General features: G+C 44.8%; 1 protein-coding gene across 2 annotated transcripts; it reads left to right on the top strand.

Annotated features, from left to right (window-relative positions):
• Nucleotides 1-13865, top strand: slc39a13 (solute carrier family 39 member 13). 2 transcript variants are annotated; one of them, XM_083662326.1, is made up of 10 exons: nucleotides 1-205; nucleotides 2618-2977; nucleotides 4780-4887; nucleotides 6262-6371; nucleotides 7542-7664; nucleotides 8150-8239; nucleotides 10631-10681; nucleotides 10922-11054; nucleotides 11608-11713; nucleotides 11847-13865. In XM_083662326.1, exons 2-10 carry the CDS (start codon nucleotides 2662-2664, stop codon nucleotides 11923-11925), a joined length of 1116 nt encoding a protein of 371 aa, XP_083518452.1. In that variant the 5' UTR covers nucleotides 1-205; nucleotides 2618-2661; the 3' UTR covers nucleotides 11926-13865. The 2 variants fall into 2 exon arrangements, with proteins under 2 accessions (XP_083518452.1, XP_083518451.1); XM_083662325.1 differs by having other exon boundaries at nucleotides 104-205; nucleotides 2580-2977.
• The last annotated feature ends 2667 nt before the right edge of the window (nucleotides 13866-16532 follow it).

The raw sequence follows: 16532 nt of genomic DNA, 5'->3' as shown, positions 1-16532 counted from the left end.
GTTTGGGAAAAGCGTGTCACAGCCAGTTCCCCCTGCTCTGCTCAGCTCTGCTCTGCCCTGATCTGCTCTGCTCTGCTCTGCACGGCAGCGAGGCGAGGCGAGCGGACCAGTGTCTTCAGCTGGGAGGGAGCCTGCTGGAGAAGCCTTCACCAAGCCGGCCTGGATGGCAGGGACACACCGGTGCGAAGACTCCCGAAATCACAAGGTTCAAATAAATAAATAGCCTACGTTCATCACATGCATACTATCGTGTGATGTTGGCAAGATAACGCTTACTAGTAGCAACATTTCTCACGCAGCGACACTCTCAACGCATGCTAGTGCGTAACGTTATTAAGTTTGGCTGTGATTTGTTTCGTGGTGACGTTACAGTAGCTGATCCTAGCAAGCTTAAAATGAGGTTAGCTAAGAGTGAGTGGGGCTCTGTTAGCCAGCTACCGTTAGCTTGCTAACTTTTACTTGTTGTGTGCGTGTCTGAGCTTGTAAGCTACAAAGTTAACTGTTGCGCCGTTTGCTGATAATTCAGTTTATTAGCACAGTAACGTTTTGATTTGATGATTTCTTTGCATCTCAACTGTTAGGGCTTCATATCGACTCTACGCTTGTTCTATCCAGCCAGGGTAACGTTAACGACGACATGAGTATTGTTGTTGTTGTTGTTGTTTGACGCTAGTTCAAGCATGCAGAAACAGGAGCCGTTACCCGTTACGTTCTGGTGCAGCATCTCTGCAAAAAAGATGAAGGTAGACTGTTGCATGGGCTAATGCTAACTTGTAATAGTGCTGGGGGGGGGGGGGGGGGGGCAGTGAGCGGAGTGTCAATCAGCCAGTGAAGTAGACTATGAATTGAAAACCCTGTGTGTGGCTGCATGCCAACTCTGTGACCAAGGGACATCACGTCAATGGTGACTGACATCAACAGGCAAAAACAAATATATGTAAATGTGTATATTATCTTTGGGTTTGGTAAGGTATCAACTTAGGTCAAGTCAAAAGGCTCTGTGAAATCACAAGTCATTGGTGTTAAAGTCCAAGGAAAGTCATCAAAAGTCATGTGTCTCGAGTCCACACCTCCGCTCAATAATCAAACAATATGAACTGAAAGATGAGAGGCTGGTAGTGAAGAGAAGACCCTTCTGTTTTTACCTACCAGCTAACTTTTTGAAACACAGTATAAATGAGGTAGCTCTGATGCTACTTTGCTATAAAGACCACGTTGTTTGAGAAAGGTACATACAAGTTAGCAAAAAACAAAAAGTGAAACTTCTTTCACACTTGGGTGAATAATAATAATTAGACATTGTATTAATTAAAACCAGTGTGTTCCATCATCGTCTGCCTTCATCAAAGTTCAATTGGACTACACACACATTTCAAAAGAATCCGCTGATCACCACACTTTATAAACTGGCGCAATACCGGTCCCTGTGTGACTGGCCATTTACAGAGTTGGCATGCAGCCTCTCCTCTCTCTCCCCAGAGGATTTTCTTTACATTGTGTCCACTTCACTGGCTGATTGAAGCTCCGCTCACCTGTGTGCTGCGCCAGAGTTCACTGGCTGATTCAAACTCCGTTCACCTGTGTGCTGCACCAGAGTTCACTGGCTGATTCAAACTCCGTTCACCTGTGTGCTGCGCCAGAGTTCACTGGCTGATTGAAACTCTGCTCACCTGTGTGCTGCTCCACTCTGGAGGTTTCCATGGTGCTGAACCTGTGTTGAGACATTTTGGCCACTAATTAGCCATTTTTGCGGCCATATTTAGTCGGGCATAATGACCTAATTCAAAAATACGGCTCTGTTAGGCCACCCGCAGTGGTGCTCTTTAACACTTCCTGAAAGATTCAGTGCGTTCGCACGTAGACTCGCAGAGCTGCGGCCGAACAAAATTCTGCTCACTCACTCACAGACAGACACTTGTCATTCTTCATATTATAGGATTACTTTAAATGTACATCTACAATTACATTTACCAACAGACACTAGCCAGAGGTGTCAGTCCATTGACCCCAGTGTTGAATCAAGCAAGCTAGAAGCTACCGTATATTATAACACCCCAACCTGATCATGGTCCATATCAACTGGGTTAGAACCAGAGCATGGATGTGTTGATGCAGAGCAGTGTTGGCTGCATTTTCTGTCATTTAAACGTGTTCGATAGTTGTCCTTTTTTTTGCCTAACCTGTAATGGCTAAATTATGGTAAATGGTAAATGGTAAATGGTCTGCATTTATATAGCGCTTTTATCCAAAGCGCTTTACAATGAGTAGATAGTCTACATTCACCCATTCATACACCGATGGCGGCAGGCTGCCACGCAGGGTGCCTACACACCATCGGGAGCAAGGAGGGTTAAGTGTCTTGCCCAAGGACACAGCGACAGCAGCTGGGAGGGAGCGGGGATCGAACCGCCAACCCTTGCGTCATTGGCCGACCCGCTCTACCTCCTGAGCTAAAGCCGCCCCTAAATTATGAACAAAAGGGCTCCTATTAATTTGCATGAGATGTGCATGGCAATAATAACATGGCAACAACAATATGTTAATACTTGTTTTTAATATGATGTCTCTGAACGGTTCAGGTGAAGTCTCACTGACTGAACGCTCACTCCTCTTCCAGCATTGTCCTGGTTGGCTGCGAGTGCATTTTGGACCTTGGGACGGATGAAGCCGGGGGGCTGTGGGAGGCCCGTCTGGGCTGTAGCCGCTCTGTTCATCAGTGTTAGCCTGTTGGTGGTCACGTCCAGCAGCCAGAAGATGACACAAACCGCTATGGCTCACGCTGCAGCCGCCGCCGCAGGGCCGGGCTTCGGCCTGACACACGACCTCCTGGGCTTCCAGGCAGCAGCAGACTTCTTCTCCAGCGAGCGCGCTCACGTCTGGCTCTTCTCCCTGGTGGGCTCTGTTGCAGTGGGCCTCAGTGGGATTTTCCCCCTGCTTGTCATCCCCATCGAAGCTGGAGCTGCCCTCAAAACAGAAGGTAAGATCTGGAGATGTATAGAAGGTAAGATATGAAGAGTTAATTTGCAAAAACAGGTATCTCCGTTTGTATTTTTTATGGTTTCAAATTAGATATTGATGTATTTATATTGTAATTAACTTATTTTTTGTACATTTTTACTATCAATCACAACTAAAACATATTCATCTGGTAATTTTCACATAAATTACCTCAAAAATGTTTTGTATGTGCATTACAGGGAGTATCAAACAGGTGTTATTTTAAGAATGACGTTTACCTGTTTTTGCAAATGAACTCTTCATATGGAGATGTATAGAAGGTAAGATATGGAGATGTCCAGCCTAAGCCAGCGATCACATTGGAGACTTTGAAAGCAGCTCACCTAGCAATCGACACAAGGCTACCACAGTCAAAGATGATGACAAGATGATTTTCCCACAAGACCATAATAGCTTGCAAGCAGCAGTAAGTTGATAAAGTGAATAGTGACACCTTCAAGGCAAGCCCCCCTGACAACATGTGTGTGAAAAGGGAATTTCCCATTGCAGATCAGAAGTAGTAGAATCACAATAAAAAATATAATTGAGGAAAATCTAAGACAAGAGTAGCAATTTGAGTGAAATCCTAAACCTACAATAAACTTTTAAGTTTTAATTGAATGAGAACTTCATTAGTCGCCAACATAACGGGCAGAATGGTGGGCACCTACACTCTTATCATGCTTGAATGGTTTCATGCAGTAGCAGTTTATTCGGGTTGATTTGCACTTGTCAGCAGAACAGCTGTGTTTATGGGCTGGAGAGACAAGAACCATTTAAGGAAACATTGACTGAGTGTTCACCACAGCCTCATCTGCCTTCAATAAACACCTTAACCCTAATATGATTCTGTTAAAGCCAGTGGAAGGAAGAGTCTGCATTTCTCTCAATGTGTTCTTTTTTTGATCAGGTAAACATGCTTTTGTATCTATGATTGATTTGATAGCTAAAGCTAGGATGGATGCTGCAGAGCAGCGGGACTTGTGTTTTCTGCAGAGCAGTGGGACTTGTGTTTTCTGCAGAGTAGTGGGACTTGTGTTTTCTGCAGAGCAGTGGGACTTGTGTTTTCTGCAGAGCAGTGGGACTTGCTGCTGAAACATTAGAGCTAGTTAGGTCAGAAGCCTCTGGTTTCTGGAGAGGCCCCGCCCACTAGAATACAACATTCCACTTTGTATTTCAAGCTGTGGCTTCTCCAGGGCCGTCCTCCTGGCACCAGCTTAGTCCTCCTGGCACCAGCTTAGTCCTCCTGGCACCAGCTTAGTCCTCCTGGCACCAGCTTAGTCCTCCTGGCACCAGCTTAGTCCTCCTGGCACCAGCTTAGTCCTCCTGGCACCAGCTTAGTCCTCCTGGCACCAGCTTAGTCCTGACTCCTTACCCCGAGGGAAGTTATAAAAAAAAGAAAAAAGAATCAGTGTTTCTGTGGCACACCTTTATTATAATCACTGTGTATTAGCAGGCTGAGTCAGAGGTAATAAAGTGGTTTTGTGTGTCTTCATTCATGTATCATGTGATTATTTTGCCTGTCATGAATAGAGAAATTAGACTAATGGGTAGGCCAACATGTTTCAGTAGAAGAAAAAATCAATTTTCAAAAGGAGAGTACTATTGACTGTAAATGACGATTTTTGATCCCCCCCCCCCCCCCCCCCCCCCCCCCCACACACACACACACACACATCATGTCAAATGAGTGTACAGTTGCAGAGTCTTTTATAAGGATGAATGGCACTATATCATTGTAACCTGTTTTGCTTGCTTCTTGACTTTTTTACATTTCCTCAGCTGGAGGCCAGAAGCTGAAGCAGCTTTTGAGCTTTGCCATCGGTGGTCTCCTCGGTGATGTGTTCCTTCACCTCCTCCCTGAGGCCTGGGCTCTCTCTGGCTGCTCAGGTGGGACCACCTCTCCACCATCACAACCTCTCCACCATCACAACCTCTCCACCAATACCATCGCAACCTTTTACATTTCAATTCTGTTTATTATTTCTTGGGCCCCTTCTGCCATCTCAAACCACTGACATATATTAAATATGGACGCCATATCTCCACCTCCTGCTGATACGCTATAGCGAGGCCAAAATGCCCCGGAGTCTGCGCCATTTTGGAACCAGCGTTTGCACAGTAGTGACCGGTGGATGGCACCGGAGTGTCAGGTTCCTGCCCCCCTCTGAACCTTTTACGTAGCTGCTGGTTCCAACTTTCCGTAGTGTATTTATATACAGTCAATGCTCTAGCTCTGTAAGTAATATTATGGCACTTTAAGTTCTAATAATTCACGACTCGTCAAAAGAAACCATGTAGATTCCCACTATAAAGCTCATATCCTGTCCATTCTTTTGACTGTCAATGTCTCAAACATACATTTGGATTGGATGTTCTGAGCAAAAAGCCTCAATCTGATTCATACTTTGTGGGGAGAGGGATACCAAGGCATCCATCATCCATCCAGCCATCCATCCCTCCCTCCCTCCCTCCATCCCTCCCTCCATCTCTCCTGCCCTCCCTCCCTCTCTCCATCCATCCATCCCTCCCTCTCTCCATCCCTCCCTCCATCTCTCCTGCCCTCCCTCCCTCTCTCCATCCATCCATCCCTCCCTCTCTCCATCCCTCCCTCCCTCTCTCCATCCCTCCCTCCCTCTCTCCATCCCTCCCTCCCTCTCTCCCTCCCAACATCCCTCCCTCTCTCCCTCCATCCCTCCCAACATCCCTCCCTCTCTCCCTCCCTCCCTCTCTCCATCCCTCCCTCCATCTCTCCATCCATCCCTCCCTCCATCCCTCCCTCCATCTCTCCATCCATCCCTCCCAACATCCCTCTCTCCCTCCCTCCATCCCTCCCTCCATCTCTCCATCCATCTCTCCCTCCCTCCCTAGCCTTGAATGACTCCTGCCTTCTCCATTGCCTTTGGTCAAGTACAACTGAAGAGAAAAATATGAATCTAAGGACAGTACTGTATTTCTTCAAATATATACTTTTTTATATTGATTTTGCAGTGTTTTCGCACTCTTACACACAGTCTCTCTGCTACCCCTCTTAGCTGGTAGGTCAAACCACTACACCACCCAGGGCCTGTGGGTCACTCACTCTTACACACAGTCTCTCTGCTACCCCTCTTAGCTGGTAGGTCAAACCACTACACCACCCAGGGCCTGTGGGTCACTCACTCTTACACACAGTCTCTCTGCTACCCCTCTTAGCTGGTAGGTCAAACCACTACACCACCCAGGGCCTGTGGGTCACTCACTCTTTCTCTGCTGCCCCTCTAGCTGGTAAATCAAACCACTACACCACCCAGGGCCTGTGGGTCATCATTGGTCTACTGTCCTTCTTGCTGCTGGAGAAGATGTTCCCAGACCAGGGCAGCCATGAGGATCCTGTAAGTCTCTCAGCTGACATCATGCCCTTGTGATTCCTTTAAATCTGTTCGTCTTATGGAAAGATTCAGTTGTAAAAAAAACTTCCATGAGTTAAATATAGTAAACCACATAACTGTACTGGTACGTTTGGAGACCTAGTTGGTGTAAAGGATTGAGACTTTCCGATGCAATCTGCGGTGCACAAATCTTTTATATTTTATCACTTGTTTATTTTAGGCCGTAATTTGACTTCCAAACGAGTGAGCGATCGTAAGTCACTAGGCGTCGTGCTGTCAGTGTAGCTCCAGGCTACCTCAGAGCAGGAGGAGATTGATAGTTCTGACAATTCATCCCACTTGATGACTTCCTCATATTTCAATCACACAAATGGAACTCTTTTCCTGATCCTGATCCTGACCACATCCAGAAGACAGCAGGCTGTTTCCCCCCCACTTCATTTGACTATTAGTCTAAATGGCAACCTAAGTGCTTTCTGAATGAGGGAACAGGGAAGTTGGCTCTTCTCGGAAAAGGAGACTGGCCTGGGGTGAATATGTCTTCGTATCTTCTATTCAAAACATGCAAAGGTTGTAGAGCACTAGTGCTGGAATTTAAGGATCGTATCCTGTGTCTGGAAAATCAAGTGAAAATACACATGACTGCATGTTATTCCATTATAGGGAACTGGGAAGTTATCAAAAATAGTCTGGAACTTTTCTACAGTATTTAGGCCAGTGATGCCTAACCCCCTAACCCTAACCCTAACCCGACGCTCCAGAGCCGCATGTGACTCCTTTATAGATGGTTGTGGCTCTTTTAAGTCCTTTAAAAAAATGTCATCAGAATGAATCAATATTGTATTGTCATTCTCAAGTCACATCAATCTATTACGCCCTGAACTTAACCTTCTGAACAACCAATAAGAATTTATGTAAGGTAAGGTCTCATGCCATTTGAGTTCCTGGCAACCACTTTGGGTCGTGACCCCAAGGTTGGGAACCATTGACTTAGAGACTACTTTATTTATTTATTTATTTATTTATTTTTCCAGGTGACCCCTCCATACTGATTTCCCTATATCCTTCATACTTTTACAGTATTTGTGAGCGACTGGCGCAGATGAGGATTGTATCATGTGTGTGGGGACAACATGTTTATTGTTGCCTTGGTTTTCTCTCACTTTCTCATAGACATCGTCTAGTTCAGTTTTCAGTGGAAAGCCAGTGGCATCACTCAAGAATGGGCACCACACCGAGTCGTGGAACTCCTCAAAGCCACCGAACAGCCTGCAGGAAGGATCAGAGAAAATCAAGGTGTGTTGCAAGAAAAATATTTCAAACTTAAAGGGATACACCACTTTTTCGGGAGTTTAGCTCATTTTCCATAACCCCCCCCCCCCCCCCACATAACCAAGGTACACCATGCCTTTACCGTCACTGTCCGAGCAGTATACAGTGACCTACAGCCACAGCGTATGTGCTGTATGTCGCGCAAGCCTGGTGGCCATCTTTACAAAGTAATTCCGGCTATCTATTTACCTTAAAAAAAGAAAATTTCTCCGCATTTGGATGAATATTTCATCGTGCTTGCAACCACTGCCTTTTTCCTTCTGTCAACAGAAAATCAATTTTTGACATTGGTGAATCAATTCAGAATCGTCCGCATCGCGATGCATCTAAGAATAATTTTTTCCAGCCACCCCTGGTCTGTAAAATCATTAAATTCCTGTTAACCGGAATATTTTCCTGTTGTTTTGAGGGTAAATAATTTAGTAAGAGCTGAATTTCATGTATTCTAGACAAGTGGATACCTGAACCTGCTGGCTAACTGCATTGACAACTTCACCCATGGACTGGCTGTTGCAGGGAGTTTCCTGGTCAGCAAAAAGGTGAGTAAGTTGTGAAACTCAGAACCAAGGCTAAAAATGGCTTCTCTTGGATTCCTCGTTCCTCTCTGTCATTCAGACACAGAATTGGCACCAGCCTTATTTCTCCTACTGTGTTAGACCCATATGTTTACTTTGTAACGTGGATGCTTTTCCTCTAACAGTCCAGAATTGATTTGAACAAACTACATTTGGGATATATTCTCCTATCCCAGTTTTAATTGCAAATGGAAAATAGTGTTTTTGGAATTCTATCATAGCTCAGGTCTGTTTTAATTCGGTGTATAAACTTTACAAACGTAAAGCCTCAAAATATGTGTCTACTTGAACCACGCTGTCAGTCCTTGTATCAAAATCTCCAACAAAAAAAGGGGGCATGGTGGTGCAGTGGTAAGCGCTGTCGCCTCACAGCTGGAAGTTCCTGGGTTCGATTCTCACCTGGGACGCTGTGAACGCTGAAGGAATGCGTGCCCGTCCGCATGTCCTCGAGTGCCCACCGCCCGGGTGGGGTCGTCAAAAGGGCCTTTCTGTGTGGAGTTTGCATGTTCTCCCCGTGCCCCCTGGGGGTTTCCTTCATATAGGAACCCCCTTCACCAAAACATGCAATATCCTGGTCGCTGATGTGGTGCCTCCTCTGGTCGTTAGGGGCGCCTGTTCGGAGGGAGGGGAACTCGTTGGAATAGTGTGAACCTCCCACGTGCTATGTCCTACCGGTGAAGCTTCCCCTGTCAGGTGAAAAGAAGCGGCTGGCTAACTGCCCATGTCTCGGAGGAAGCATGGAGCCAGGTTCGGCTCTCAAGGGAAAAAATATTATTAGAAAAAAAGAAGAAGAAAGAAAAAGCTTCAACAATATATATATTTTAAATAAATAAATACATACATAAATAAATAAATCTCAGAGTGGGACATGCCCCTAATTCAATCAATTGCCTTGTAAACAAAACCATTGGTGGGGTAGCGTTGTTTTCATTAGGGCTGGCAAGAGTGCTTCTACTTAACGCCGGTTCAAAGTGATTTGCACTGTTAGCATTTAGCATCATGTTGAATGCAGGAGAGCTGCATAGTGGGCCATGCACTGTTAGCATTTAGCATCATGTTGAATGCAGGAGAGCTGCATAGTGGGCTCAGATGAGGGCGATCATATGACACGAAAGCAAAGGGCACAAATGTGACAACTTTGGGACTTTGCACACATTACGCCTCCCGTGTATTTGGCACAGAGTGTGAGACCTCTTGCCAGAGGAGTGGATCTGCTGTATCAGCATTCCTCCAGCCGTAAATAGGCACAACTCACCAGTCGTTTCATAGCACGATACTGTTACATTGGCGCAAAAACCTTTTCAGGGTAAAACATATGATTATTAATGTGTTCTTCTTATATTACAAACGTGTTCAAAGAGGTCAACTTGGAAACGGCGGTTATATGGAATTGTGTCGCTTCAGTAAGTTACAATTTTAGCGGTGGGAAGGAGCGAGTCCAGCTGGAGAGGCATAAGGCTAAGCAGCGTGAAACGATGTGTGCGTGTGCCAGAGAGGAAGTTGACTAGATATCTCAAACATACACATACATACATGACTCCCACTCGGTCGTTTCTGTTTTCCACTCGTCCTCGTGATGTTGCCGCCACAAACTAAATGCACAGAGCGACTCCTGTGTCGACGCGTTGGAGACGAGACGTCACGTTCAAGTTGTGCTTTACTGGTAAGAGAGCCGTTACTGGCCGGCTCTCTTACAGGTTGGCTGGAGCTGTGCGATGCACTACATTAATACTTTAATTCATTCATTCATTAACACTTCATTCTGATTTGCCAGTGAATATATTATCCTGAGCTCTGTTATTTCTGAATAACAGTTCCACATCGAATCACCGCAGAGTCAAGAAGTCCGGCTGATTTGATAGATTTCTAATCAAATTATCGTGCGACACCTTGTGCTGAAAAGACATGACTCCTTGATTATTGCAGACAGTCCTGCTGCACTGTTATTTTGAAGCACGTTAATGACTTGGCTTGAAATAATATCATTTCAGATCATTATTTTGTCTCAAATGATGAATGTCTCCAGTATGTCGCTGTCTAATCAAGTGAGATGATGTATTGTACAGGGAGCAAAACATTACTGGAGTGAGTGAAACGACATTCACTTTTAAAACTCCACCTGTTAACCGCTAATTCCAGGTAGCTTAATTATTGTAGCGTGCACTAACCTAGAGTTGACTCATACCTGTGTGGCTTCTACCGTAATTCCTGACATAGGAGTGCAAACTGCATTACCCTTATGCAGGCAATGCACAGGTGGTCCTGAACACCTACCGTAGTCTAATAACTGCTGTGCATTATCCAGAGCACATGTCTTTACCAGATGAGACGATACTTATGAGACTGTTCTTGCAGGTTGGGTTCCTCACCACCTTTGCCATCCTGCTCCATGAGATCCCCCATGAGGTGAGATTAGGAAACTATCCTGTAAATACTTCTAATGATTCATCAACTAATCAATATCATTTATAATAATAATATAATTGAATAATTCATCAAATCGAATTTGCCGTTTGAGGTTATTCGCCGAGTTGTTTCATTTTCACTATTTAAAAGAACTTTGCTGGAGCTGTCACGAGCCTGTGATGGTGGATTTGACCATCTTTGGTTATTATTCGCATGATAATAAATGTGATTATTTTGCAGGTGGGAGACTTTGCCATCCTGCTGCGGGCCGGCTTTGACCGCTGGAGTGCTGCACGCATGCAGCTGTACACGGCGCTGGTCGGGGTGCTGGGAGCCTGCTTTGCCCTGTGCATCCAGTCACCTAAAGGCACAGGTGAGATTGGACCACTCGCACAATATAAATAAAACTCCTCAAAAAAGTTTGAGAATTTGTCATTGGCTGATCATTATCGCTCTTGTATTATTAGCCACCAAATACATAAAAAGGTCTGAAGGCATTTATTAATTTCTGACTCTGAAAAAGTGGGATAAAACCATACAATTCCACAAAACCACATTAACTATTTAACCAAATCACACACATTTAGGCGAATGTAATAACTCATATTTTTTCACTTCCAATTCACTGAGCCTCCCCTGAAACTGCTTAGAGCCCCGGCTGTGGAGGCCCACCTCCCACTTTGAAAACCCCTGCTCTAGCATGTACACAGCATGCCTGATCCCACAAGTGTTCAATTGGGTTGAGGTTCTGGGCTGTTGGCACGCCCATAAAACAGGTGGATAGGCCTGACCGGCCCATAAGACATGTCGGCCCACCGGGGGAAAATGCCCGGTATGCCAGATGGCCAGTCCAGCCCTGTTGTTAACTGGAGAGTATAATGACATTTACCATCATCAGTCACTGACGTCTTTCCTCTCCTGTCTAGAAAGTGCCACTGCTGCTGCATGGATATTGTCTTTCACTTCTGGAGGCTTTCTGTACATTGCCTTGGTGAATGTGGTGCCAGACCTGCTAAAGGAGTCCAGTTTTAAGTAGGTTTGATATTTTTCATACTAATGTTCCAATATATTCTCATGTTTTTGGGCCATAATTGAAGCATGTTGCACAATTATGTAAATGCAATATTTCTGTTTTTACCTTTTTTCCCTCCCCCCCCCCCACCAGGCACTCCCTACTGCAGATCCTGCTCATCTGCTGTGGCGTGGCTGTCATGGCTCTCTTGTCTGCAATTGTAGACTGCTGACCGTGGAGGAAACACCCTCTCGCCTTAACACTCAAACCCAGCACCGGAGAGAAATCCTCTCCTCCGCCAAAGCATCATATCTTCTTGTACCTTCCGTGCCTGCAGCTCTTAAGCTTCAGCATGATATGACCATACACGTCTTTGACACGACCATCATGACCACATTCAAAGAGAAAAGACCGGCACTTGAGTGGAAGGCTGTAAGGATGACCTGCTGATGAGAAATGGGTGTGGACACTTAAAAAAAACGTGCTATACTTAAAATAGCGAGGGAATCAAGAGTGCTTGTATAGATGGTACCAAATTGTCTTACATTGTTGACCAGACAATCATGTTGTTTTGCACATGCATATATACACAGGTACACATGACGTACCTGCTCAACACAACAGGTATTATCAGTCCTCTACAGGCCCTTCTCTTCGAAAGAGTACTCGACCTTTGACCTGTTTAAACATAGTATTCTTACTGTTGTGCATCTTCTCTTTCTGTTTTTGCTGCAGCATATTTATTGAAAAAGAATCAGACAAGAAAATATACATTTGAATAGTTTGCACCACTCCACTCCATTACCTTCTTATGAATTAAGTGCCAAGAAGTTGGAATAATCTGTTACACGAGTGTCGGCTGTACACCAAAGCACATTTTCTTTTTTTCTTTGTATTGCCTATACAGTATACAGTACACTAATTGCAGTAACCAGTACACCATTTGAACACTATATGGGGTAATTGTAATAAGCTCTGCATAAATAAACAATGACATGAATTAAAAAGATGGCTAACTGATGCTATTCCATTTTGCTGCATAACACTTTACTCCAACAAACATTTTGGGACCGTAACTGTCAAATTTTTCAAATAGACGTTACTTATTTTTGAAAAACTCAATATATAACTTAATATATAATGTACGTGCAATGTGTGTGGTTTGTATTTTATTTGATATCCTCCGTTATTTATCTTTCCTGACAAATGGCTTTATAGACATAGATATATACTGTAGCTTTATAGACATGGTTCTCTCTAAGTGTTAGGGCCCGGTTTAACTGTGATGCCTTCAGGTTGTATTAAGGTCAATACAGAATGTAAAGAAGTGTTTCCATGGAGCGGCTTACTTTCAGTTAGCATTTTGACTTTTTGTGTTCAAAACATGATATTTTTCTATGTCCAATTGACTTTCAAACATTTGTTTATGCAGATCTGTATAGAATGATGGTGATAAATATTACTGCAACTCTTCTTAGTTACATTTTTTTTCAGGATGATGTATATCATTATAGTTGGTGTCTCACCTCTTAGTAAACCTTTGTGCCCCATAAAGCCTTTTTCATTGGAGTGGGGGGGGGATTTGACACCCATTTATTTGTATATTTCCCCCCCAGTAAAGGTTCTGTGCCTAAGATGTCATATGGAAGTCAAGGGAGGGGGCGCATTCATTGTGTGTTCACACTTGTCCAATTTCTACACAGTCGGTTTGGCAAGATTCTGTTGCCATAACGACTCCTCTGCGGGTTGCCTTCCTTAGTCATCAGCCTGTGAGCAGCCTATTTGTCTGTGGGAGCCTTTCTCAGAGTCACACAGAATGACAACATCCCACGATAGAGTACAGAGGACAACACTCCATTTTCAGCATGGCAACTGCTAAAACACACAACTGACATGTTGAATCGTTTTTGATATATTTCCACAGTCCATAGAACAGGATGCTATTGATAATAATGAAGAGAGAAGGCTATTGATGCTTCCCTGACTTCTTAGGACTCAACACTTAATTAACCTCTGGAAAGATCTAAAGAAGCTTATTTTATTTTCCCTTCCCATCACTAGCAACCCAAATACCAACATCCAACTTTTTTTTCTTCCATGTTTGCATCGTATGTTTGAGATGTCTGTTTATGGTCAAACTTGCTTTAAATAAATATAATTTCTTTCAAAGTTGTAGGCCTATGTGTATGATCTTTTAAGACCTTTGATATTATTTATTACCCTCTATTTCCCTCAAACATCATGCTGAATTTGTTGATCCTGGGTTCTGCCCTTTTGGGGGGAGCAACTAAGGTGGCAATTTCTGACTTTTTATACTTTTTGGAATATATTTTATTGAAGGTCTGTTCTACTGGAGAAACAACATGATTTGTTTTCTGTTTTATAGCCTAATCTTTCAGTAGTGACTTTAGGGTTTCTCCCTGTCGTGATGTCTGGATTGTGTGGCCTGCTTCTCATGTAGCTACCTTTTCACTCTCAAAGTCCACTATTCAGATGTCTTTTAAACAGAGTTTAGTCAGAGAGAGCAACTCCTTGAGTGTCTAAATTGAGACATGTTGGTTGAAGGTTTGTCTGTGACTTGGAAGGTGAAATGTAACCTTTGCTGAGAATGAGAATGTCTCTTGGCATTTTGACATGTCTGCATTTAGCCTGCTCCACTCTTACGTCTTTCTGCATTTAGCCTGCCCCACTCGATGTCTTTCATGAACTTTTGGCAGTGACTGATGTGTGTGAGAACAGGACAATGCCTCCCAGGGCTGGACTGCTAATCTGGCATACTGGGCATTTCCCCGGTGGGTCGATGCATTCTGGGGCATCGTTGGACTCCTCCCCCTCCCCAAATATTATTGATGATGATGATGATAATAATAATTATTGTTGTTGCTAATGACTGGCTAAAGTAGGGGGAGCAGCCCATTGGTTCATTGTAGAGAAGATTGTCATTTTGCCTATAGGGGGCGCTATAGCAACATCAAATAGGCTACCTGTAGCTCACAAACCATAATAGCGACTGTTATAGGTTCATAGAGCAGTGGTTCTCAAATGGGGGTCCGGGGACCCCCAGGGGTCCTTGAGGGGGTTCCAGGGGGATCCCCAGCCAAAAGGGGGGTAATTTGTATTAGCTATAATTCCATTCATAAGTAACACAATGAGTATTTTGGTCATGGGTTTTATACACTTTCTGTAATAAAACATCTAAAAGCATCAATCTTATTATCATATGGGGGACCGTGGGACAAAATCCTATCAAACGGGGCCCGTGGTCATTGTTTAGGGGTCCTTCATGTGAAAACATTTGAGAACCACTGTATAGACAGTTTTAATTTGACAACAATAACAACCGCCGGCTCATATTAAATGTTAACGTTAGGCCGTGTCTCCGACAGACACATTAACAAGGTAGCCTATTTCTGTCTTTATGTCTTGTAGTAGTTAGTAGTTGTTGTTGTTGATAGTTGCCATAACAACCACCCCTGTCGGAAAGACGTGCACACGCTGGGTAGGAAGCGTTGTTGTCCCGGAGGCGATATTTTCTTTCGGATGATGGCGAAGGCTATGCGAAGGCATAACCCGCCCCTCTCTGCCTCTGATTGGCCTAGCATCAAACTTCCATCCAAACACATTCGCTTGGCTATCCTGCATTTATCTCTTTCTACAGTCTGTAGTCAGACCGTCAGACTCAGTGGGTCAGACTCAGACAGACAGCAGTTACGCTTGCTAGCCTGCATGAAAGACGCCAGTGTGTTTATGTTTTTAATATAGTCATATCTATGGTTTATAACGCTGCCACTAATCAGAGGCAGAGAGGGCCAGGGGTGGGTTATGCCTTCGCCATCATCCGGAAAAAATATCGCTTCCGGTAAGCTAGCTAGCTAGCTAGCTAATGTTAGCTGCTGGTTGGTTGGCTAACTAGCGAATGTTAGCCGTTAGCTAACATTAACTAGACAAACACAGACATGCAGAGCTCCAAAAACAGAGCAATTTGTGATTTTGTTACTGTAGTTTCTGCAGAGTAACCCGAGCCAGTCCGGGGGAGGAAGTCCATATATGGTCCATCCGGTCATGGTGCACAGGACATTACGTCATCACAGGATAACGCGATTGGCTGGCTCAGATCTGTTCAAATCTGAGCCAGCCAATCACGTTGTCCTGCGCCGTTTGGGGACGTGTATAAAAGGCGACCGGGGTGGGTGGGGGAACCAGAGGAGAGGGGGAGAGGAGAGGAGAGGAGAGGAGAGGAGAGGAGAGGAGAGGAGAGGAGAGGAGAGGAGAGGAGAGGAGAGGAGAGGAGAGGAGAAGGGGAGGGGAGAGGGAGAGGGAGAGGGAGAGGGAGAGGGAGAGGGAGAGGGAGAGGGAGAGGGGGGGAGAGGAGAAGGGGAGAGGAGAGGAGGAGAGCGCCGCCAGCGGCACCACCCCGCTGGGCACAGACACCCAGGCCAGCCACCCCAACCTCCAGGCTGCCACCACCCAGGCTAAGTGCCCCTCTGCTGCAAACTCATGTTTCCCTCGTCACCAGTCATGCTGGACATCAGTACAAGTGTGAGATCCCTCTCATTCCCGCAAATATGTAAGGTAGCCTATGTAAATACAGTGTTGTGTAGTGGACAGGTCCGCCCATAAGGGGGGGGGGGGGGGGTAAAGGGGTAAGCTTCGAAGGGCGTCGCCACTATTACACCAATATTTAAGGATGCCAACCGCCATAAAACACAGAAGAAGAAGCTGAGAAAAAGGAAGTGCTGTGGGGTTGCAGCTGGTGAAAACCGTCTATAGAGTACTCTTCTACTCTGGCCTAAAAAATTACTCTGATTGAGCACAGCAAGCACAATTAGTCTACATTTT

Source organism: Poromitra crassiceps (genome assembly GCF_964638095.1).
Source record: "Poromitra crassiceps genome assembly, chromosome: 28".
NCBI classification, from domain to species: Eukaryota; Metazoa; Chordata; class Actinopteri; order Beryciformes; family Melamphaidae; genus Poromitra; species Poromitra crassiceps.
This window is presented reverse-complemented; position numbering and strand designations above follow the sequence as displayed.

Bases quoted from the DNA above. Each gene is read 5' to 3' on its own strand.
- slc39a13 (XM_083662326.1), top strand. From the start codon at position 2,662: ATGAAGCCGGGGGGCTGTGGGAGGCCCGTCTGGGCTGTAGCCGCTCTG. The intron at 6,372-7,541 runs GTAAGTCTCTCA...ACTTTCTCATAG, and splicing joins AGGGCAGCCATGAGGATCCT to ACATCGTCTAGTTCAGTTTT. The intron at 10,682-10,921 runs GTGAGATTAGGA...ATTATTTTGCAG, and splicing joins TCCATGAGATCCCCCATGAG to GTGGGAGACTTTGCCATCCT.